Here is a 24,127-nt window from a genome sequence, read left to right on the forward strand (position 1 = left end):
AAGTGGGAGGAAACCGGAGCATCCAGAGAAAACCCACATGGTCACTGGGGAACGTATGAACTTCACACAGACAGTACTTGCAGTCAGGATCGAACCCGCGTCTCTGGTGCTGTGAGACAGCAGCTCTACCGCTGCACCACTGTGCCGCCCGAATGTTAACCTAATTTCTCTTCAAGGATATAAGCTTCATAAAAATTCTCCTGCAGCCAAAGCAGGATTTGTAATGGAAACACATTGGTACAGACAAAACCTTCTTGTCCCGCCATTCATTCCTTTCGGAGATATGTTTTAACAAAAGAATACTTGAGAGAGGCTGACTTTTCAAAAGAAAATGCAACAAATTTGATGTGTGCGGTTTTTGCTTAGTCCACTGGGAGAACAATCAGCCATTGTCAATTCTGATCATCTAGGAAAAAGCACGGACTTTCAAATGGAGATTAGTCTGTGTTTAGGAGTGAAATGGATCCAGGAAAAGAGGGACAGACGAGTTCAAACAGGGTGAGAAATCCCAGCCTTCATCTACATGCATGAGAAGATCAAATACCTCAGGTTTGAATCCAATAAGCAGCTCAAAATGTTTCCTCTTTGTAAGTTTTCCATTGGCTTCCTGAAAACAGTAATAAAAATATAAATATCTGATAGGATATTCCCTCTTTGATGAAAACCTGTCAATGTTTCCGTCTGAGAGACCCAAAGTGCTGGAGTAACTCAGCGGGTCAGGCAGCATCTCTGGACAAAAAGGATGGGTCATGTTTCAGGTCGAGACCCTTCTTTTTTAGTGTAAGAAAATATTAAAATCTGCACATGAATGGACATTGTAAACTCGATTAGTAAACACCAAATAAAATGACTACAATATCCTAAATGAATAAATACCACAGACATTTTAATTATCAATAATATATTTCTACCGACTATGTTAACTTAATCGCATTGCAATTTACTGATTTTATTTACAATGAATGCATTAGATGTGTACAAGTACGAGTTAGTGAAAGAAAGTATAACCTGAGTTATGGGCACAGTAAATGAAGAAGAAATATTGATCCTACTGGAAAGAATATTTGAATGAATTATTAAAAACATCTTTAGTGTTTCTCCACATTCCAAAACTGTTTAACTTGTCTACTAGAATTAATAAAAGTCCATGCCTTACGCCTACATAAAATTAGAGAAAATACTAATATTAATTAACATCAATATTATGAAACCATCAAACTCCTAGCATTAGATTTCATTGATATTTGGTATACGTTTTGAATTGTATTATTTCACATTGTCATTCATCAAAAATGCATTGAAATAAAAAATAGTTCCTTGTATGCTGCAGATATATGATGTACAGCTTCTCTACAATGTTTTATACACCGTCTGTCTGGAATAATACTAATCCTCTCCTGGATTACTCAATGCATTTTACAATTCAACAGATTACCCCATATTTCCTGAGTTATCTGAAGACACATGTAGTGATGTGGAAAGTATGAAGCTGTGCAAAATGAAATTCTGAATTGCCACAGTCAATGTTCTAGTTCAAGTTATTTTATTTACTAAGTTATTCTCCAATATTAACCTTTAGAAATGGATTACATTTATAGTGAATTATATCCATTCATATTTTGCTGTACTTTCAGACTGCCCTGTAGTTGTGAAGATATTTACTTTTCCTGAAAGAAGGACAAAAAGCTCTGGAGTAACCCAGTGGGTCAGTCAGCATCCTTGAAGAATATGGATAGGTGACGTTTCAGGTCGGGTCCCTCCTTCAGATTGGTTGAGGGTGAGGGAGGGGGGATGGAAAGCAGGGAGGGGCAAGACAATGTGACAGGTAATATGGAGACACAGGTGAGGGAAAGGTTTAGATAGGCAGATGTTGGACAAAGGCCAGAGATGGAAAATCAGAAAGTGTCAGGCAAAAGAGTTACAAATTGTGAAGCCAGAGAAAGGAATGTTGGTGAAAGGGGAAGGAAATGTCACCTCTCCATGTTCTCCAGAGATGCTGTCTTTTTTTTGGTCTTTTTTTGTAAACCAGCATCTATAGCTCCTTATTTCTAATTTTCCGTAAATGTTTGTCTTTCCCCTATCTCCTTTTGTAGAAGCAAAAAACTACAAATGCTCATTTATACCAAAGATAGACATAAAGCGCTGGTCAAGCAGCATCACTGGAGGGAAAGGATGGGTGACGTTTTGGGTTGGGATCCTATTTCAGAGTCTGAGGGGCCAAAGAGCCCGTTTCCACACTGCACCTCTACACTAAACTAAAAAACCTTGGCATCACTGAAAAACATCTATTTATCAAGTATCTTTTATAAGAAGGTGTTTTACTTCAAGGAAGTACAAAGCAACTGAACAATGTCTTTTCCCAGTTCACCATGTTTACCCATCCTTTTTCTCCAGTGATGCTGCTTGACCAATTAAAGGGCAGTTACTCCAGTCATCAGGGACCAAGATGTCACCAAGATTGCTGGGGTCGCAGACTGTAAGCAGGCTGTCAAAGTATACAGCATTATATAGATCAGATACAGAAATGGGCAGAGAAATGACAGATGGAGTTTAGGGGTAAATATATGATTAATGGCATGACCCTTAACAGCATTGATGTACAGAGGGATCTTGGGGTCCAGGTTCATAACTCCCTGAAAGTGGCAAGACAAGTAGACAGAGTGGTAAAGAAGGCATATGGTATGGTTGTCGTCATAGGTCAGGGCAATGAGTATAAGAGTCTGGAAGTCATGATGCAGCTTTATAGGACTTTGATCAGGCCGTATTTGGAGTATGTTGTGCAGTTCTGGTCGCCCTGTTACAGGAAGGATGTGGAGAGGCTGCAGAGGAGGTTTACTCGGATGCTGCCTGGATTGGAGGGTATTAGCTAAAGGGAGAAACATTAATAGTTGCAATTTGATGACCCTTTGCAAGTTCTGCTGATGTTACCTACCTGACTGAGTTTTTCCAGTGCTTTGTGTTTTGTTTCAGACTTTCGGGACTGGCATTTTTGCTTTGCTTCGCTTTTTGACAAGTGTTCAATGTTGGTATTATTTATTGAAATGAGATCTACCTGAATACTCAAACTCGGGGGAGAAGTACGATTGCCTAGAAATGGAACATTATTTCAAATCATGTTCTGTCAGAAGATTGGCGAGAAATGTAAGCGGGTGCTTGCTAATATCCCACAGTCAGGTCTTGGCAGTGTGCTGCTGGATCACAGCTACAGAAATCAATCGACATCTGTCTGAGTGCAACGATAAATCTGTTTATTATAAGACCATAAGATAAAGGAGCAGAATGAGGTCATTCGGCCCATTGAGTCTGTTCCACCATTTGATCACGGCTGATCTACTTCACCCACTCAACCCCATTCTCCTGTCATCTCCCCATAACCTTTGATGCCCTTACTAACCATGAACCTGTCAGTCTCCACTTTAAAAATACCCACTGACTTGTCTTCCACTGGAGTCTGTGGCAATGAATTCAACAAATTTGCCACCCTCTTCCTAAAGGAATTCCTCCTCATCTCCATTCTAAAGGTACGTCCTTTTATTCTGAGGCTGTGCCCTCTGGTTCTTGGCTCTCCCACTAGTAAGATTATCCAGAATTAGAAAGATTTAAGATTGCAGTTAATTCATGATTGCTTGCATTCATTTTCCAACATATACTACGGGTACCTGTGCTCTGATTAATGGAAGAGCTATTAACATATTTATTTATTCTGGAAGTTTTAATCTGATAAAAGAATAACCTCTTTAAAACAGAGGGAAAGATTTCCAGTGACCCTGTATATTTAACTTACTTTGATGGGTGATCATACAGGATGACAGAGAGCATAACTTCAATCTACTTCAGCAACCGCGAATGAAGAGACGAGAAGCAAAAAAACCTCCGAGCCTCAAGAAATGAAAATATCAAACCGCAAAATTAGGCAGAAAAGATCAGAAATGTTTCCACAAAACATGGTTGCACCGATGATTATCAGTCTCACTTATGCTTTGCTGAATTCTGATAATTACCCCCACCATTTCACTAACTCTTGACCTTACACTTGCCTGTTTGCAGATGTGGTTTCGGTAAACTTCGCTGACGATCGATCCCATCAAAGGTCGCCATTTCCAAATGTGGATGCTGAGTTTGCAAAAGCACTCAAGACATTTTACTTCAGCCTGAATGGAGTGAGAGAAAGACTGATCTGCTTGAAGCAGGTCAGGCCACTGGTGAGGGGAAGAGTTATCTTTGCATATGCTTTATATTGACATTGCCTAATGCGACAGTGGAACGCTTGAAGTCTCCGACAAAATCATGAAGGTCTTTGACCCCTTTTAACGTTCAACAAAAGTAAAATATAATTGTAAAGCAGAATTTTAAAGAGTGACACATAATACGTATGCTAATAGATCGCATTCAGCAAGTGACGCACTACATTACTCTCGTTGGAGACCTTTGAACTATCTTTAATTGGACTTTATCAGACTTGAATGTGATAATTTTTCACTAAATGTTGTACCCTTTCTCCTTTGTCTGTGCAGTGGACAGCTTGATACATACTCTGTATACTAGTATACATATTCTAAAACTAGTATATATTGTATACATAGTATATATACTATACTAAGATACACACTCTGAAATTCTAAAGGAAACTAGTATTCATAATAAAACCACTGTATTCATAAAACTACTGGATTGTTGAATAAATCCACCTGCTTTACTCATGCCCTTTGTGAAAGGATTTCTGCCATCCTTACTGAGTGTAGCCAATAAGTGAGTCTGAAACCTCATTAATATGGTTGACTCTTCACTGCTCTCTGGAAAGTCGCAGCAGCAGTCAATTGTATTATAATTGCTACGTTTAGAGGTCGAGAAGGTGGTTCATCATAGAACTAGTGTAAACTGGTGATCAATGGTCGGCATGGATTTGGTGGGCCAAAGGGCCTGCTTCCATGCTGTATCTTTAAACTATGTTGTATGCCCTTCAACAGCCAGAGTTTAAAAGTTGGGAGGTCATGTTACAGTCATATAAGATGTTGGTGAGGCCATATTTAGAGTGTATATGTATATACTGTATATATATATATATATATATGTAAATACTATATATATATATATATATATGTGTGTGTGTGTGTTTGTGTATACTATATATATGTGTGTATATATACTATATATATATATAAGTGTGTGTGTGTGTGTGTGTGTGTGTATATGCAAATAACTATTTTTTTCTTGTTTAATAGGTTGTTTACCAAGTACTATGTTTACATATTCTGTTGTTCTGCTGCAAGTAGGAATTTCATTGTTCTGTCAGGGACATATGATAATAAAACACTCTTGACTCTTGAGTATAGCGTTCAGTTTTGAGCACCATGTTATAGGAAAGAGGATGTGAAGCTGGAAAGGGTGCAGAGAAGATTTATGAGGATATTGCCAGGACACGAGCAACTGAGCTATCGGGAGAGGTTGAGCAGGCCTAGGACTCTATTCCTTGGAGTGCAGGAGGATGAGGGGTGATCATATAAAGGTGTACAAAATCATGAGAGGAATAGATCGGGTAAATGCATAGTCTTTTGACAGAGTAGTGGAATCAAGAACCAGAGGACATAGGTTTAAGGTGAAGGGGGAAAGATTTAATAGGAACCTGAAGGGTAACTTTTTTACACAAAGATGGTGGTTGTATGGAATGAGTTGCCAGAGGAGGTAGGTGAAGCAGGTTCTGTCGCAATGTTTAAGAAATATTTAACCAGGTACATGGATAGGATAGGTTTAGAGGGATATGGGCCGAACGCTGGCAGGTGGGATTAGTGTAAATGGGACATGTTGGTTGGTTTGGGCGAGTTGGGCCGAAGGGCCTGTTTCCATGCTGTATGACTCTTTGATATATCTGCTGTGCTGCTGCGAGTAAGAATTTCATTGTTCTGTTTCGGGATATATGACAATAAAACACTATTGACTCTTAAAACTAAAACTAAACCCCTTAAGGGGAATTAGGCAAATGGCCAATAAATACTGGCCTTATATCCTGAAAAAAATCTTGCTAATGAGAACTTTCTCCCATAATGTGCATTTGAGTGTTATGTGTTGACAGAGGTGTAGACATTTTCCATGCTGCTTTTTACTGTTTATACATGTTACAAGGACATAAGTCATTGAAACTGAGTGCAACAAAATCAGCTGAAATGGAGACTGGACAGTTATAGGGGAGCAGGCGCCAGGGAGGCTAATTCCATCACACTTTGTATAAGCATGGATAATGTACACTGATACAAGCACCACATGCTATAAAATTAAAATAAATGAACCGAGCTGTAAATGTTTTGTTTATTCGGGTTCAATCTGTAATGTATTTAGTCAGAAAGGAAAGCTGAAATAACTACGTTTTTTCTCCATTAGAATGGTTGCTACCATAAAATGGATATTGGATATAGGGTGCCCTTCCAATGAAATTTGAATAGCAGCAAGAAAATTTACTTTTTACAGCACTGATAACATTGCCTGCATTCAATCTGCCTGCATTCTCTCTGAAATAAAGTTCACTGTAGGCAAGTTCACTGGAGTGTCAATTAGAATTGAATTGCTTTAGTTTAGTTTACTTTATTGCCACAGTGGCAGAGTGGTGCAGCAGTAGAGTTGTTGCCTCACAACACCAGAGACCTGGGTTTCATCCTGACTAAGGAGTTTGCACGTTCTTGCTGTGACCGCATGGATTTTCTCCAGATGCTCCAGCTTCCTTCCAAACTTCAAAGATGTGCAGATTGTAAATTTCCCCGGTGTGGGACGAATAAAGGAATATATTAGATTTAAAGGTTAATTGGCTTTGGTAATACGATAATTGTAAAATTGTCCCTCGTGTGTAGGACAGTGTTAGTACACGTGGTGATCGCTGGTCAGCGCGGACTTGTGGGCTGAATGGCCTGTTTCCGCACTGTGTCTCTTTAAAGTTTAAAGTCACATGTACGGTGAAAAACTTTTCAGTTGCGTGCTATTCAGTTAGTGGAAAGACTATGCATGATTACAATCAAGCTGTCCACAATGTACAGATACAGGATAAAGGTATAACATTTAGTGGAAGATAAAGTCCAATAATGTCTGATTAAAGATAGCCCAAGAACCTCCAGTGAGGTAGATGGTAGGTCAGAACCGCTCTCTAGTTGGTGATTGGATGGTTCAATTGCCTGGTAACAGCTGGGAACTGACACTGAATCTGGAGGCGTGTGTTTTCACACTTCTGTACCTCTTGCTTGATGGGAGAAGAGTGAGACTCGTCGATTATGCTGGTGGCCTTGCCGAGGCAGCGTGAAGTGTAGATGGAGTCAGTGGAAGAGAAGTTGGTTAGCGTGATGGTCTGGGCTGCATCCACAATTTTTCTGCTAACACATTTGACTGAGATGTGGAACTAAAACTGCCATAAATTTAATTACCTTAAAAATGAGAGAAATTTAAGTACATTCAAAAATCAGACACTAGTTATAAAAAAGAATTTTTGATTGATCTGAATTCTACATTGATTCTACATAATCTGAGTAAGCAAGATAGTGCAGATATTTTGTTATTGACTATAAATATATCATCAAATGTTGCATTTGTGTGATTTTCATAAAATGTTTGAATTTACACGTATTGAAATGCATTCATTGACTTGTAATCTACTAAACACTGGTGTCATTTTCAGCCAGCGGAAAATAAATAATGGAATTATAAAAGTGCCACAATTAAATATGAAAATTGTATTGCGGTTTTGAAAACTGCATAAAATATATATTTTAATTGTTTAAGGGAATATTGTATCAGCCCACACATCCTCAAAACTAACCCGAGAATAGCAGGAAATAGTTACATAAACGTAGAAACAAGGAACTGCAGATGCTGATTACCAAGGTAAGACTCAGGACAGGCAGCCGGAGGACAAGGCTAAGTGATGTTTTGGGTTGGGACCCTTTTTCAGACAGAAATAATTGCATATGCTTCTACTCATGGAATACGAGTACATATGTAAAGACTTACCCAAACTCATAAAATCACTGTCATACCGCACGGTAACATTCATTTCAGCCTAACTCATCCATGCTGACCAAGATGCCCCATCCAAGCCTAGTTTATTGTCATGTGCACCCAGGTAGAGTGAAAAGCATGCTATCCAGTCAGTGGAAAGGTAATACATAATTACTATTGAGCCATTTACAGTGTATAGCTATATGATAAGGAAATAACATTTAGTGCGAGGTAAAGCCAGTAAAGTTTGATTACAGATAGTCCGAAGGTCACCAATGAGGACTGCTGTCTAGTTGTGGTAGGATGATCCAGTTGCTTGATAATAGCTAGTCCCAATTGCCTGCATTTGGATCATATCGCTCAAAAATCTTTCCTATCCATGTACCTGTCCAAGTGTCTTTTAAAGCACAGCAAATGATTTCAGGGTTAAATACTGGTTCAGAGTTTGGTTTAGGGATATGAACCAATTATACATCAAACACCATTTATTTATAGGGCAACTAAAAGTGTCTAACTTAGAATATTCAGTGAAACATGTGATATGCATTTACAGATGTACACAGCTCAGTTAATAGAGGTTTCCATTTAGAAAATGTAAATGCTGCAAAACCTATTTGATTTTTAGTTCAGCAAGGGGATTAAAAGGAATCCATGCAAAGAAGGCAAGCAGAAATACTTCAAAAAAACATAAGTAGAGGACCAGGAGTCTATTGCCGAGGTAAATGAAGTGTACTGGAGAAAGTGTTAGAGTGAGAATTGGAATATTAAATCTCACAGCAAGGGGCATCAAAAATGGATAAGACATTTACAGAGGACTGGAATTTAGGAGAAATAAAACAAACCTGGAGAATTTCAGCAGTTCAAGAAAATGTATCAATGCATACATTTCAGTTTGTATAATTCCATATATTTTATAAAATATATTGTAATCTTCTATAACACCAGGCAGTGTTATCTGCGTCAATAAACGTGAATTGAAAAAATTTTTTTTTGCCGACTTTAGTTTTTTAATTTTAGTTTTAGAGATACAGCATGGAAACAGGCCCTTCAGCCCACCGAGTCTGCACTGACCATCGATCACCTGTTCACACTAGTTCTGTTGTACAGTCTGAGGACAATTTACAGAAGCCAATTAACTTACAAACTCGCACTACACTTCACTCTGCCTCTGCAAGGCCACCAGCATAATCAAGGGCTAGTCTCACCCCAGTTACTCCCTCTACTCCCCTCTCCCTTCAGGCAAGAGGTACAGAAAAATGAACACCTACAGACTCGGAGACAGTTTCTTCCCAGCCGTTATCAGGGAACTGAACCATCCTATCACCAACTAGGAGGGAGAGACCATGGTGAGATTTACCCTTGACTGTGCTGGTGGTTTTGCCGAGGCAGCATGAAGTCACGGTGCGACTCACCCTTGATTGTGCTGGTGGCCTTGCTGAGGCAGCATGAAGTGTAGATGGAGTCAATGGAAGGGAGGTTAGTTTGCATGATTGTCTGGGCTACTGTATGTTCACAACTCGCCACAATTCCTTGCAGTCTTGGATGGAGCTGCTCCCAAACCATGCTGTAATGCATCCTGATAAAATGCTTTTATACTGTTACTATGTGATACTATTATTATTTTAAGCTATACATAATGGCATCAAATCAAAACGTTCCTTTCATCTAAGAAGCACTTAAGCCCCTGCAGTCATGGAAAGCAGCCAAGGTGCCCGTGGACACCGCATGCTTCCTCTCCAAGGACACACGGGCACAGACGTATGCCCAGAAGAGAGACCGCCAGTTGGCCCGGTAGAGTACACAGCTGCCCGCTGCCATGACCCTTGAATGACCAGTTTGGTCTCTACAAATGTTTTATAGGCTGATTCTTGGTGGACATCATATGAAAAGGCAATGAGTCAATCAGATCTATACTCTGTGTAGGAAGGAACTGCAGATGCTGGTTTAAACCGAAGATAGACACAAAGTGCTGGAGTAACTCAGTGGGACAGGCAGCATCTCTGGAGAGAAGGAATGGGTGAAGAGTCTCGACCCAAAACGTTACCCATTCCTTCTCTCCGGAGATGCTGCTTGTCCCCCTGAGTTACTCCAGCATTTTGGGTCTATCTCAGGTCTATACTCTGTTGAGTTCAGAAGGAGGGAAGACCTTATTGAAAAGTCCAACATTTTTACCGGGCTTGACATGATAACTTTTAGAGATACAGTGTGGAAACAGGCCCTTCGGCCCACCAAGTTCACGCCAACCTCTGATCACCCCAGATGCAGCGCTTTTTCCCTCCTTCCTGGCTTGGATGTTGAGAAACACAAATCACTCTCAAAATAAGGAAGTGGCTATTCATCTCAGAAGACATTTTATTGCCCAGAGGGTGATGAACCATTGGATGTGAGTTGTGGAGGTTCATTTGCTGTGTTGGTCTTGGTATCTTCAAGGCCGATTGATGTTTAGATATTAAACATATCTGGAATATGGCAAAAGGGCCAGAGAGTGGTGCTGAGGTAACAGATCGGGTACGACCACACTGAGGGTTAAAGTGGCCAGTGCTGCTTCAATTTATGCTCCATGTTCACCATGGGATGGTCGCTAGTTTGATTCTAAATTGTTCCAGATTGTTCTTCTTTGTATAGTCGAGTTGATAGACACAAGAAAGCAGGCAGGCATCTCTGGAGAAAAGGATTTGGTGAAGTTTCGGGTTGAGACCCTTCTACTCGTCTTCACTTTGTCTCAGGAGGACCAGAGGTCAGTGGAGGATGACCCCTGGTTCACTCCACTCTGTCGCTGGGACCAGCTCCACTCCAGGACTGGGTTCAGTTTCACTCTGGAAACCAGCTTCGATCCAGGTGTGGGACCAGCTCCACTATGGGATTGGCTTCAGCTCCGCTCCGGGATTGCTGTGGTCCAGCTCTGCTCCGACTCCTGCTCTGATTCCGGCTCCACTCCGGGATTCCTGCGGTCTAGCTCCGGCTCCACTCCGGGATCGCTGCGGTCCAGCTTCGCTCCTGCTCCACTCCTTCCCAGCTCCGCATCACCACCAGCGCCGGGCCGCTGCGGGGTGCAGAAAGCAGCGACTAGGGACTGCGCCGGGCCGGTGCAGGGAGCAGGGTGCGGGGTGCTGGGAGCGGGGTACGGGGTGCAGGGTGCTGGGAGCGGGGTGCAGAGAGCAGGGTGCAGGGTCAGCGCCGGGCCGGTGCAGGGAGCAGGGTGCAGTGAGCAGGGTGCAGTGAGCAGGGTGCGGGGTCAGTGCCGGGCCGGTGCAGGGTGCAGGGTGCAGTGTGCAGTGAGCAGTGAGCAGGGTGCAGTGAGCAGGGTGCAGGGTGCAGTGAGCAGGGTGCGGGGTGCAGGGTGCAGTGAGCAGGGTGCAGGGTGCAGGGTGCAGGGAGCAGGGTGCAGGGTGCAGTGAGCAGGGTGCAGGGTGCAGTGAGCAGGGTGCAGGGTGCAGTGAGCAGGGTGCAGGGTGCAGTGAGCAGGGTGCAGGGTGCAGTGAGCAGGGTGCGGGGTGCAGGGTGCAGTGAGCAGGGTGCAGGGTCAGTGCCGGGCGCCCCTTCCCCGGGCCGGGCCGGGCCGGGCCCCACCATGGGTGCTGTGGACAGGTGGCCGTCCGTCCAGTGTGTGCTCTACCTGTCCACGGCCCTACTGGCCGCCAGCGCGTTGCTGCCGCAGTGGCAGAACGGTAGCGACTTCGGCGGCCGCTGTTTGCTCTTCGCCCGCGGCATGTGGCGCGACGTGAACATCACGGTGGACGAGCAGCGCTTCGTGGTGGACGAGTGGGGGCCCGAGTCCGCCTGCCGCTTCCCCGCCGTCACCGGCATCCTCGCCCTCCTCCTGTCCACAGCCCAGGCCGGCCGCCTGCTCCTACAACTCTGCAAGGGACACAGCGAGTAAGTCACTCAATCCGCCCCTCCCTCCCCCCCTGCATCTAACAACAAGGAACTACAGAGCTGGTTATTCACAAAGTGCTGGAGTAACTCAGCAGGTCAGACAGCGTCTCTGGAGAAAAAGGATGGGTGACATTTCGGGTGGGGACCTTTTTGACCCGAAATGTCACCCATCCTTTTTCTCCAGAGTCTGGATGCTGCTAACAGTGGACCACTATGCGTCCACCTTTCCTTGATCATCGTTATTTTTTGCATTATCTCTCATTCGTTTGTTCTATGTACCTTCTGTATCTCTCGTTGCCTTCACCTGACTCTCAGTCTGAAGAAGGGCCTGGACCCCGAACGTCACCTACACACGTTCACCAGCGATGTTGCCTGACCTGCTGAGTTACTCCAGCATTTTATATCTATTGTCCCCCACTATTATCTAGGAGCAAGGAACTGCAGATACTGGCTTACCCCAAAGATAGACACAAAGTGCTGGAGTAACTCATATTCCCCAATCCTTTTTCTCCAGAGATGCTGCGTGACCCGCAGAGTTACTCCAGCACTTTGTGCCGATCTTTCCCACTATACCTCGATGTAGAGCAAACAACTGCAGATGTAGAGAGAAGGAACTGCTGATGCTGGTTAATACAAAAAATAGCACAAAGTGCTGGAGTGAATCAGCAGGTCCGACAGCATCTCTGGAGAACATGGATTGGAGTCCTTTTGGTTCATCTATCCATGTTCTTCAGAGGTGCTTCCTGACCCACTGTTACTTCAGCAATTTGTGTCTTTTTTTTGTAAACCAGCACCTGCAGTTGCTTGTACCAGCACCAGCAGTACCTTGTTTCTACATTTTACTGCTCCACTGTGAAATCTCCTCCTGATATGCCAAGTTTGAAGAAGTTCTCCTAACTATCCATGTTCTTCAGAAATGCTGCCTGGGCCACTGAGTTACTCCAACTGTTTGCGTCTTGTTAAGGAACTGCTGATGTACAACAAAAAAAGTTCTTGATAATATTTAGCCTTCAACCAGAATAGGAATAGGAATACTTAATGCCGATGTTGGGGTTATGTGTCTTGTGTTTCTTTTTTTTGTGTGACTGCTGGTAACGTAATTTTGTTCGGTACCTCGGTACCGAATGACAAATAAAGGCTCTGTATCTGTATCTGAACAGTCAAAGACACAAAGTGCTGGAGTAACTCAGCGGGTCAGGCAGCATCTCAGGAGAACATGGATAGGTGATGAACATATCCATGTTCTTTGATACTGCCTGACCTGCTGAGTTATTCCAGCATATTATGTCCTTTTTGGTCAAGCCAAAACTCATCTCCCACCCAACCCAACCACCTTGTCAATCTCAATACACACACACACTGCACCTCATTGCCCATCCGTCCTGAGAAACAATTTCCATTTAAAGCATCATCTACTGCACCCTACCTTTGATGGACCACATCTCCCATGGATTCCGCCATCACCCCATCACCACTGAACCCTTGCCACTCACTTTTGCAGAGATGAGATAAATATCGATTGCATCTCTATTCTTTGATATCAAAATTTTTGTCCCTGCTGTGTAAAGTACCTGAAATGTGAAATTATTCTGCAGCTGGACCTTTGCAATTGTAGACCAGAAATTAAGCACTCATCACTAGTCACGTGTGGATACAGCATGGGAGCAGGCCCTTCGGCCCAATTTACACATGCCAACCAAGATGCCGCAAATTCCTCTAAACCTCTCCAACCCACGTGCCTGTCCAAATATCAAATTAGTGCAACATTTTGAGGGACCTTTGATAACAGAATGCTCATTGGACATTCATCTTCTCTGCTGTCTTACTGATATTTTTGTTCCCCGCCCTGTCGCAGCACTTTCTTTGCCACGGTCCTGAATCTGTTGGTCAACATCTTTGTGGTCTTCCTTATCTTCGTAGCAAGCACTCTGGTCACTGTTGGCTTCAATCTGTGGTGTGAAGCCATCACAGAAAATGGAAGGATGCCCAACAGGTATGCAATTTTAGCAAATTCTGTCCCATTTTGAATTTAATATGAAAGACAGCCACCGTTTAATCACGAGATATAATTGCCTACTGAAAACAAAATATGGAAAAAACATTTTACTTTCAAAATTAACTCGTAAATGTTTGCATGATTGGTTGAGCTCCCTAAAGTGTATTCTGTTTTTATCCACAGTTGTAAAGAATTGCAGGACATTGATCTGGACCTGCATTTGGATAATTCTTCTTTCTACAACCAATTTTCAATTATCCAGGTAAATCTTTGGAAATATTTCATGTGTAGACACAGTACAAGGCACAAATTGTCAAGTTACATCGAGTTGAACTGAAACAATGTTGGTGATACTGCTGGTATAAACTAATTTGTTAATTTTCTTCCATCTTCTGCGCTGCTGGGATTTGAAGGTGGTGATTTTCTGTTAATGCTTTCTCCAGGTCACTTTTGTAGATTTAATACCTTGTTTTGGCAGTTTAAAACAAATGACACTGGAGTAACTATTTCAGTAAACATCAATATGAAAGATGACTGATGAAACTAATAGTAAGCTGCTGAAGCCTGCATCCATGGCATTCCAACACCTGGAAACCTCAAGTCTCCTAGTGGATTTTCATTCCATTTTATAACATTCATCAAAGGTTTGGAGGTTTGATAGCATGTTCTGATGACAGACTGCCTTTTAGGATAAAGTAGAGATGATAGACTCCATATCCATAATGGTGGCAACCTCTGCAGATATTGGATCTTGTGCTCCATGTATCTCGGATTTTATGGTCAATTTAGTTGGGATGAATCTGTAACTTGTTTGGATGCCATCATCGTGGGCAGCCCGTGGCCTCCCAGCGCCAGAGACCAGGCATTGAACCGGACCTCGGGTGGTGTCTGTGTGGAGTTTGCATGTTCTCCCAGTGACCACATTTTCTTCAAGTGCATTCCAAAGACGTGCAGGTTTGTAGGATAATGGGCTTCTGTGTGTAGGAAGTGGATGAGAAAGTGGGATAACATAGAACTAGTATGCACGGGTGATCGATGGTCGGTGGGTACTTACTGTATCTCTGAACTAAACGAAACATTTAGAGATATGAACTTCACCATATATTTTTATACAGAGTAGGGGAATCAAGAACCGGAGGACATGAGTTTAAGTTGAGGAGGGGGAAAGATTTAATAGGAACCTGAGGGGTAATTTTTTTTACACAATGTATGGTAGGTATATGGAATGGATTGTCAGAGGAGATTGTTGCAATGTTTAAGAAACATTTAAAGATTAGACTCTATGTCCAAAATCTACACCAGACATCATATTTGTTTATCAGTAAAGGCCCCTCAAGTCTTCAAATGATAGATTGTGCCATACATCCGTGTACCTATTTAAAATTTTCAAACGTTGCAATAGTACCTGCTTCGATGACCTCCTCCGGTAGCTCGTTCCATACACCCACCACCTTTTGTGTGAAAAAGTTATCCCTCGGATTCCGATTACATTTTTCCCCTCTCACCTTAAACCTTATGCCCTCTGGTTCTCGATTCCCCTACTCTGGACAAGAGACTCTGTGCGTCTACTCAATCTATTCCTTCCATGGTTTTGTACACCTCTACAAGATCACCCCTCACTCCCTCCTCCTGCACTCAAAGGAATAGAGTCCCAGCTCTTGCTTTGCTGAATTATTTTAATTAGCAGTTGAGTCAGTTATTGCCAGATCAACCTTTCTAGCTAGAGAACAAACCATCTACATAAAGCGATTAGCAATTGAAGTTAGGAGAATGGAGGAGTTGTAGGTTGCTAATCAAATTGTATAGATGGTGTGTGGCAGATACATGGAAACAGATTTATCAGCAGATGGCACGTCTTAAACTGTTGCCAAAAACATTTCGCTCTCCTCCAGGAGTACTTTAATTGTTGATTCTTGCTCTTGATCGTATGCTGAACCGAAGGAGATTGCCAATTCACAGTAAGGTCACTCAGCTAACACCTGCACTGTGCTGTCATTGAAAGAGATCACAGTTTGAAAGGCAGTGTCCCATTCTTCCTGGGCTGACTGACCTATGTTGACTCTAAATCCATCAATACCCTTTTATCATACCTTTGAGATCACTCCTCTCTCAGTGATGACTGGGAGTAGTCTTCCTTTATACATGCTCTTCTGTGCTTGCGCTAACCCCCTCTGGCTGGGGTAAAATAACCAACACACCTAAGAGCAGAAAAGCAAGAATTATTTTTTTAAGTTTATTGAAACTAAATGATGCTACGTCTATTCCCTTTATCCTGTATCTGTACACCGTGGACGGCTCGATTGTAATCATGTATAGTCTTTCCGCTGACTGGTTAGCAGGCAACAAAAGCTATTCACAGTACCTCGGTACATGTGACAATGAACTTAACTAATATAGAAAACAGTATAGATAATATAACATAGAGATATTAGTTTAGTTCTGTTTATTGTCACGTGTACCAAGGTACAGTTAAAAGCTTTTCTGTTACGTGCTATCCAGTCAGTGGAAAGACTATACATGATTACAATCAAGCTGTCCACAGTGTACAGATAGTCAATAATGGGATTAATGTTTAGTGCGAGATAAAGTCCAGTAAAGTCAGATTAAGACATTCCGAGTGTCTGCAATTAGGTGGATGGGAGGTCAGGATCGTAATGTACCATTCACTACTGTATCCTATGTCTGCTAATGATCTCACAGAACTGTTAAATCTTATTTGTAACTTCCATCAAAATGTCATTGATCTAATTATGATTCTGATGTATCTCACCCCATTAAGGAGTGGTTTACTGTCTTTACAGGTTGATTGGAACTGTCTAGAATTCTTTTTAAGTTTACAAAGTTTTGTCATCAATTTTCACAAGATAGTTTTTGTGATGAGAAATAGTCTGAGTTTGCCAGCATGTTGTTAAGTTCATATTAAATCTCTTCTGAAATAAGTTCATCTTGGAGCAGAAATAGGCTATTCAGCCCATCGAGTCTATTCTGCCGTTCAATTATGGCTGATCTAACTTTCCCTCTCAACCCAATTCTCTTACCTTCTCCGTGTAACCTTTGACACCCTTACTAATCAATTGGTATTTGATTATAAGAAAATAACTGCAGATGCTGGTACAAATCGATTTATTCACAAAATGCTGGAGTAACTCAGCAGGTCAGGCAGCATCTCGGGAGAGAAGGAATGGGTGACTTTTCGGGTCGAGACCCTTCTTCAGACTGATGTCGGGGGTGGGACAAAGGAAGGATATAGGTGGAGACAGGAAGATAGAGGGAGATCTGGGAAGGAGGAGGGGAAGGGAGGGACAGAGGAGCTATCTGAAGTTGGAGAAGTCGACGTTCATACCACTGGGCTGTAAACTGCCCAGGCGAAATATGAGGTGCTGCTCCTCCAATTTCCGGCGGGCCTCACTATGGCACTGGAGGAGGCCCATGACAGAGAGGTCAGACTGGGAATGGGAGGGGGAGTTAAAGTGCTGGGTCACCGGGAGATCAGTTGCGTTAATGCGGACCGAGCGCAGGTGTTCAGCGAAGCGATCGCCGAGCCTGCGCTTGGTTTCGCCGATATAAATAAGTTGACATCTAGAGCAGCGGATGCAATAGATGAGGTTGGAGGAGGTGCAGGTGAACTGCTGTCTCACCTGGAAAGACTGTTTGGATCCTTTGATGGAGTTGAGGGGGGAGGTAAAGGGACAGGTGTTGCATCTCGTGCGGTTGCAAGGGAAAGTGCCCAGGGTTAGGGTGGTTTGGGTAGGAAGGGACGAGTGGACCAGGGAGTTACGGAGGGAACGGTCTCTGCGGAACGCAGAGAGGGGAGGGGATGGGAAGATATGGCCAGTGGTGGGGTCCCGTTGTAGGTGACGGAAATGTTGGTGGATGATATGTTGGATCCGCTGGCTGGTGGGGTGGAAGGTGAGAACGAGGGGGCTCCTGTCCTTGTTGCGAGTGGGGGGAGGGGGAGCAAGAGCGGAGCTGCGGGATGTAGAAGAGACCCTAGTGAGAGCCTCATCTATAATGGAGGAGGGGAAGCCCCGTTTTCTGAAGAACGAGGACATCTCGGAAGCCCTAGTTTGAAACACCTCATCCCGGGCGCAGATGCGGCGTAGACGGAGGAATTGGGAGTAGGGGATAGACTTTTTGCAAGGGACCGGGTGGGAAGAAGTGTAGTCCAGATAGCTGTGCGAGTCGGTGGGCTTGTAGTAAATGTCCGTCACTAGTCTGTCTCCTGTGATGGAGATGGTGAGGTCCAGAAACGGGAGGGAGATGTCAGAGATAGTCCAGGTATATTTAAGGGCAGGATGGAAATTGGAGGTGAAGTGTATGAAGTGTTTGATTATTATTGATTACTAATCAACCCTTACAGTCACCCTTGACTTGCACTCATTTGTCCCCTCTCCCTCCCCTTCCACCTATATTCCTTCCTCTAGCCACAGAATTCACACATGTTCTGTTCTTATCTCACACCTTTTGTCTTTTCATCTCTGGCCTTTGTCCAACCATCTGCCTATCAATAAACCCCCTCATCTGTATCTACCTATAAATGTATCGCCTGTATGTTTCATGTAACTCCTGCATTCCCTCCCTTCCATTCTCTCCACCCCTCCCCCACCCTCATGGTCCACTGTTTGCATCCTTGTATCCCTCTCATTGTCACATCTTCCCCAGCCTACAATGTGCCGTTATGGGCTCCACCCTTCCAGAAGTCAACTGAGGGCGGCCCTGATTTGTTCTGGCCATTTCTCATCTCCAATTTATATTCACCCCTCCCCGATCCGAAATTTTGCCGATCCATGCTCTCCAGAGATGCTGCCTGACCCGCTGAGTTACTCCAGCACTTGATGTCCTCTGTAACTGTAACGTTCTCTAGCCATCATATACGTTGCCTCTCTGCAGAACACATAGTTAATTGTTACAAAAGTATATTTAATATTCCTGACGGATAAACTCTCGCTTTTTAATGAAAACACAAAAAATCTATTTATCACTACTTTTATATTCTGTTGATGACTTTAGATTTTAGAAATTACAGTTCGGAAACAGGTCCTTCGGCCCATCGAGTCAGCGCCTTGCAGCGATCACCCCGTTGATTAGCACTATCCTACACACGAGGGACAATTTACAATTTACAGAAGCCATTAAACCTACAAATCGGTACATCTTTGGAGTGGGGAAGCAAACCAGAGCACCTGGTTTACACAAAGGCGGTGGGTGTATGGAATGAGTTGCCAGAGGAGATAGTTAAGGCAGATACTATCGCAACAGTTAAGAAATATTTAGATAGGTACATGGATAGGTTTAAAGTGATCTGGGCCAAATGCAGGCAGGCGGGACTAGTGTAGATGCAACATGTTTGCCGATGAGGGCAAGTTGGGCCGAAGGGCCTGTTTCCACGCTGTGTGACTATGACACCCGGAGAAGACCCAGTTGGTCACAGGTAGAACATACAAACTCCTACATCTTCCATGGACAGCATCCATAGTCAGGTTTGAACCCGGGTCGCTGGTGCTGTGAGGCAGCAACTGTACCGCTGTGCCACTGTGCCACCCTGAATATTAAGTCAATTTGGAATTTAATCCTGACAACGTTAAAAATAAAAGCTGATGTGACAGGCAGCTGCATAGACAAACGGACTGGGGTGGGACGGACGTTTGTTCCTTAACTGATGGCTAATATAAAACAATCCGCAATTTATATGAATGAGCTTTTACTGCAAAACCACTGTAATTTAGATTTTATGCTCCAAGTGAGTGAAGCAGTAAAATCAAACAGATGCTTGGTTCAACATTTCTTTCATGAGGGGAAATATATCACAGCTGATCTGTGTCAAGGTCATACTTTATATCTTAATAAATGTCAGATTCACATATAAAGTTTGCATATAAGTTTTGCCATGAAAGTAATTCTTCCTAAGCCTCACATTTCCATATTACCAATGATGGGATATAAATAATTAAGTAGATGAGATAAAAAAATATACAGTAGATTTTCATTTTAACCGACCTCTTTAAAACGGATTTTGGTTCTAGCGGACTGACGTACCGACGGCAGCCCCTGCCACCCCCGGCTTGCGCTGTCTTCCCGGCCGCTTACAGCCCCGGCTGCCCTCATGCCCCTTCTAGGCCGGACCTACTGCCACCACTCCCAGCCAACTCAGCTTCCCGGCCCCTTCCAAGCTGTGCCTGCCACCATCAGCACCACCGCTGACCCATCCCTCCACTCCAGCGGGCCGTGACCTTTGACTGCCAATCCTCACCTCCCCCAGGCCCGAGCCGTCAATTCGCCTGGTTTCCAGGCCCAGTTCCCGACTAAGAGTCTGAAGAAGGGTCTCGACCCGAGATGTCACCTATCAATGTTTTCCAGAGATGCAGCCTGACCTGCTGAGTTACTCCAACACTTTGTGTCTTTCCAGAGTAGTGTTCCCTCTATTCTTATCTTTCACCCTACCAACCTCCACATCCAGCATCCGGCTCTGGGCCTGTACTCCCTGGAGTTGAGCTGGATGAGAGAGGATCTCATTGAAACTTACCCAATAGTGAAAGGCCTGGATAGAGTGGATGTGAAGAGCATATTTCTATTAATGGCAGAGTCTAGAACCAATGGGAACAGCCTCAGAATAAAATGATGTGCCTTTAGAATGGAGATGAGGATTTCTTTGGTCAGTGGGTGATGAATCTGTGGAATTCATTGTGGAGGCCAAGTCATTGGGTACTTTTAAGGCGGGCATTGACAGATACTTGATTGATAAGGGTGTCAAGGGTTATGGGGAGAAGGCAGGAGAATGAAGTTGAGAGGAAAAGATAGACCAGCCATGATTGAATGGCAGAGTTGACTCAATGGACCAAATGGACTATTTCTGCACCTATGACTTATGAACATCAATATTCGTCATTTCCCCAAGCTACAACGTGATCCTACCACCAGTCACATCTTCCCCTCACCACCACTTTTTTGTGCTTCCCCACCTCACTCATTCCAACCGTCCCCTCCCCAGGAACTTTCCCCTATAACTGTAGGAGGGTAACACAAGTCTGCACCCTCTTCACTCACCTCCATCCAGAGACCTAAACAGGCCTTCCAGGTGAGATAGCGATTCACACGCACCTCCAACCTCACCTTTTGCATTTGGTGCTCTCGATGTAACTTCCTCTACATCGATGAGGCAGAGTGTAGACTAAGCCTAGGGCACTTTGCACTCTGTCCACTACGGTCACCTGGCTTTCTGAAGAAGGGGCCCCACCCGATACGTCACCTATCCACGTTCTTTAGATTTGCTGCCCGACGTGCTGAGTTTCTCCAGCACTTTGCCAAGTTAGTCACCTAGCTGCACTTGACCTCATCGATGTAGAGGAAGTTGCATTGAAAGCACCAAATGCAAAAGGTGAGGTTGGAAGAGGTGCGTGTGAATCTCTGTCTCACCTCGAAGGCCTGTTTCTGTCTCTGGAAGGAGGTGGACTGTTTAGTTTAGTTTAGAGATACAGCATGGAAACAAGTCCTTTGGCCCACCGTATCCGTGCTGACCAGCGATCCCTGCACACCAACACTATCCTGCACACTTGGGACAATGTACAATTATACCAAGCAAATTAACCTACAAACCTGTACGTCTTTGGAATATGGGAGGAAACCGGAGATCTTGGAGAAAACCAAAGCAGATCATGGGGAGAACGTACAAACTCCGTAGAGACAAGCACCAGTAGTTAGGATCGAACCCGGGTCTCCGGCAGCAACGCAACTGCTGCACCACCATGCTGCATCAGTGTACCTTTAGGTGGTACAATGAAATTCATTTTTGTATACAGTTCAGTACGAGTATCACTATACATAAGCACTTACATAACTCTAAGATAAGCACTTCAGATAGAGTACAAGTATATAGCAGTATTATATTGAGACGGTATACAAAGATTTGGCGTCATTTTGAAATCCCAAGTGGGACTTTGTGGCATTTAACCATTAAAGGCGCTGTATAATTGTTGTTATTGATGTTGTAAGGAAACATTCTGCCTCATCCATTCAAAAGTCGAGAGAATTACAAGTCCTGAAATTGGTCATTGGCAGACCTTGTCTTAAAGCCTTTGCTGTTCATCTGCAGTTTGGCCTGTGGGCTGGATGGGTGACCTGGATGGCGATTAGTACCCTCGCATTCCTGCAGGTGTACGACAACTATAGACGGGAGGATCTCCTCGACAGCCTGCTCCACGAGAAGGAACTGCTGCTGGCAAGATCCAGGAGAGCAATGGTTGAGAGAAATGCCTTGATTTAAATCCACCATGTCATAGGAAGTGGTATTTTGGCCGAGACAACCAAACAAAATAATGCTGCATGTCTTTTGTAAAGGAAGAAAATGCTGACAAATTACTGTAAAGCAGGATACTCACTCTGTAGCATCCTCCAGCTTAATGGCAGGCAACGTCACAGCAAATGTGTCTTTCAGTAGATGCTTTTTTCAGTGCCTCGTAAACATTTGTTTCTGAAGATAATGCTTTATTAAAATGTCACAGTACCAAATGTAACCACTGTTATATTGGGAAGTCAAAATGTAAATCACTGATAATACTTGTGCATCAGAATATTAGGTACAGGTCCACCTCCAATGTTTCAGCACCCTTGGTTCCAGAGTCAAAGAGTCATACAGTGTGGAAACAGGCTCTTCGGCCCAATGTGCCCCATCTACATTTATCCCTCCCGCCTGCTTGTGGTCCACATCCTATCCCTGTACATATCCAAACGTTTCTTAAACGTTCGTTAGTATCTGCTCAACTACCTCCTCCTGCAGCTTGTTCCATACACCCACCACCTTTTGTGTGTAAAAATAAAGTTGCCCCTCAGGTTCCCATTAAATCTTTCCCCCTCACCTTAAACCTATGTCCTCTGGATCTCGATTCCCCTATTCTGGGCAAAAGACTCTGCATTTAATTGATCTATTTCGCTCATGATTTTGTACACCTCTATAAGATCACCCCTCATCCTCCTGCACTCTAAGGAATAAAACCCAAGCCTGCTCATTCTATCCTTGTAGCTCAATCCCTCGAGTCCTGGCAACATCCTGGTAAATGATCTCTGAACCCTTTTAAGCTTGACAACATTCTTTAACAACAGAGCCTTGCCAGATTATCCATCTTGCCGGACCAACAGAGGTCACGGCCTCTGAGAGGAGTCCAACGGTACCGGAATGGTCCGCCTAGACGGCTGAGGGGCTAAGAGACCGGCCCGCACAGCCGGCTTCAGACGTCAGCTATGGGAACGGATCAGCTGGCTCTGACTGGGCTGGAGTTCCAAAGCCCCGGCTGCAGTGGGCTAATTCAACCCACCGATTGGCCGCAGAAATCCTGATGAGGTCGAGATCGGCCGCCTCACCTAACCTAGGCGCCCCATTTTCAGGGGACCTCCTGGTGGGGATGATTTCAAGTTCGCTCTTGTGATCTTTGTCCGGATTAAAGGAGACGCTTAAGTTGCCTGAAAATCTGTGGTGGGCCTGCAGTAATCAGGACAATATATCCTGCTTTACAATACCGTGCTACACAGCATACATTGAATGTCACAGAAATGAACATAAAACGCATTAAACCCATTGAAGAAACTTCGAGCTCATTGTATCCTATACAATCCATTACATTACAAGTGCTGTAAAATATTCTACTGAAAACAAATGTACAAATTGTGTCATTCCTCAAAAAAGAGGCTGAACATGCTTAGCAAAGTTGCTTAAATCTGAACTGAATAACCTGGATATTCTTGCTAGTGGCAGCACACATTGTCTTCATTCCTGAAACTGAAAAGCATGTCTGCAGTGTTTAGGAAATTAGTGTGATTGTTTCTTAGGGAACAGCTGCTATCTCACACCCCCCCCCCCCCCCACACTGAATGTTCTATCTAAATCCACATCTTCTCTATAGCTAATAAAATGAACAACAGCAATTTGAAGCTTAGTAGTACAAAGTGACAAACTTTATTGTGCCATATGTTACTCATAAAAAAAGTGTTGTTACTAATGTCAATTCTTTACCATGTTTACAGTGTACTGTGCATAGAAATGTGTAAAAATAGTAAATTAATTCATCCAGTTGATTACATCTGTGCTGTTGTCTATTTTCCCTTGTGGAAACACATGCACATCATTATTTATGCTGCAACTTCATAAAAAGTATTTATCTAACTGCAGCCTTCAATAGGTGGGTGGCCAGCCAAACTCCTTTACCTTTCCTTGTGATTTCCTATGATGGAGGAAATCACACATTTGCCGCGTGGCATGTTTCCTCAAAATGTCAGTATATTATATAACTA

General features: G+C 43.5%; 1 protein-coding gene across 2 annotated transcripts; it reads left to right on the plus strand.

Annotated features, from left to right (window-relative positions):
* The first annotated feature begins 10,853 nt into the window (after nucleotides 1–10,853).
* Nucleotides 10,854–23,914, plus strand: LOC144597300 (transmembrane protein 179-like). 2 transcript variants are annotated; one of them, XM_078406477.1, is made up of 4 exons: nucleotides 10,854–11,850; nucleotides 13,706–13,843; nucleotides 14,030–14,108; nucleotides 21,936–23,914. In XM_078406477.1, exons 1-4 carry the CDS (start codon nucleotides 11,546–11,548, stop codon nucleotides 22,104–22,106), a joined length of 693 nt encoding a protein of 230 aa, XP_078262603.1. In that variant the 5' UTR covers nucleotides 10,854–11,545; the 3' UTR covers nucleotides 22,107–23,914. The 2 variants fall into 2 exon arrangements, with proteins under 2 accessions (XP_078262603.1, XP_078262604.1); XM_078406478.1 differs by lacking the exon at nucleotides 13,706–13,843.
* Nucleotides 23,915–24,127: the final 213 nt, after the last annotated feature.

The sequence above is a fragment of the Rhinoraja longicauda genome, chromosome 10 (genome assembly GCF_053455715.1).
Source record: "Rhinoraja longicauda isolate Sanriku21f chromosome 10, sRhiLon1.1, whole genome shotgun sequence".
Lineage (NCBI taxonomy): Eukaryota > Metazoa > Chordata > Chondrichthyes > Rajiformes > Arhynchobatidae > Rhinoraja > Rhinoraja longicauda.

Excerpts from the sequence above, each read along its gene's own strand:
- LOC144597300 (XM_078406477.1), top strand. The coding sequence starts at position 11,546 with ATGGGTGCTGTGGACAGGTGGCCGTCCGTCCAGTGTGTGCTCTACCTG. Across the intron at positions 11,851-13,705 it reads CTCTGCAAGGGACACAGCGA|CACTTTCTTTGCCACGGTCC; the intron begins GTAAGTCACTCA and ends GCCCTGTCGCAG. Across the intron at positions 13,844-14,029 it reads AATGGAAGGATGCCCAACAG|TTGTAAAGAATTGCAGGACA; the intron begins GTATGCAATTTT and ends TTTTATCCACAG.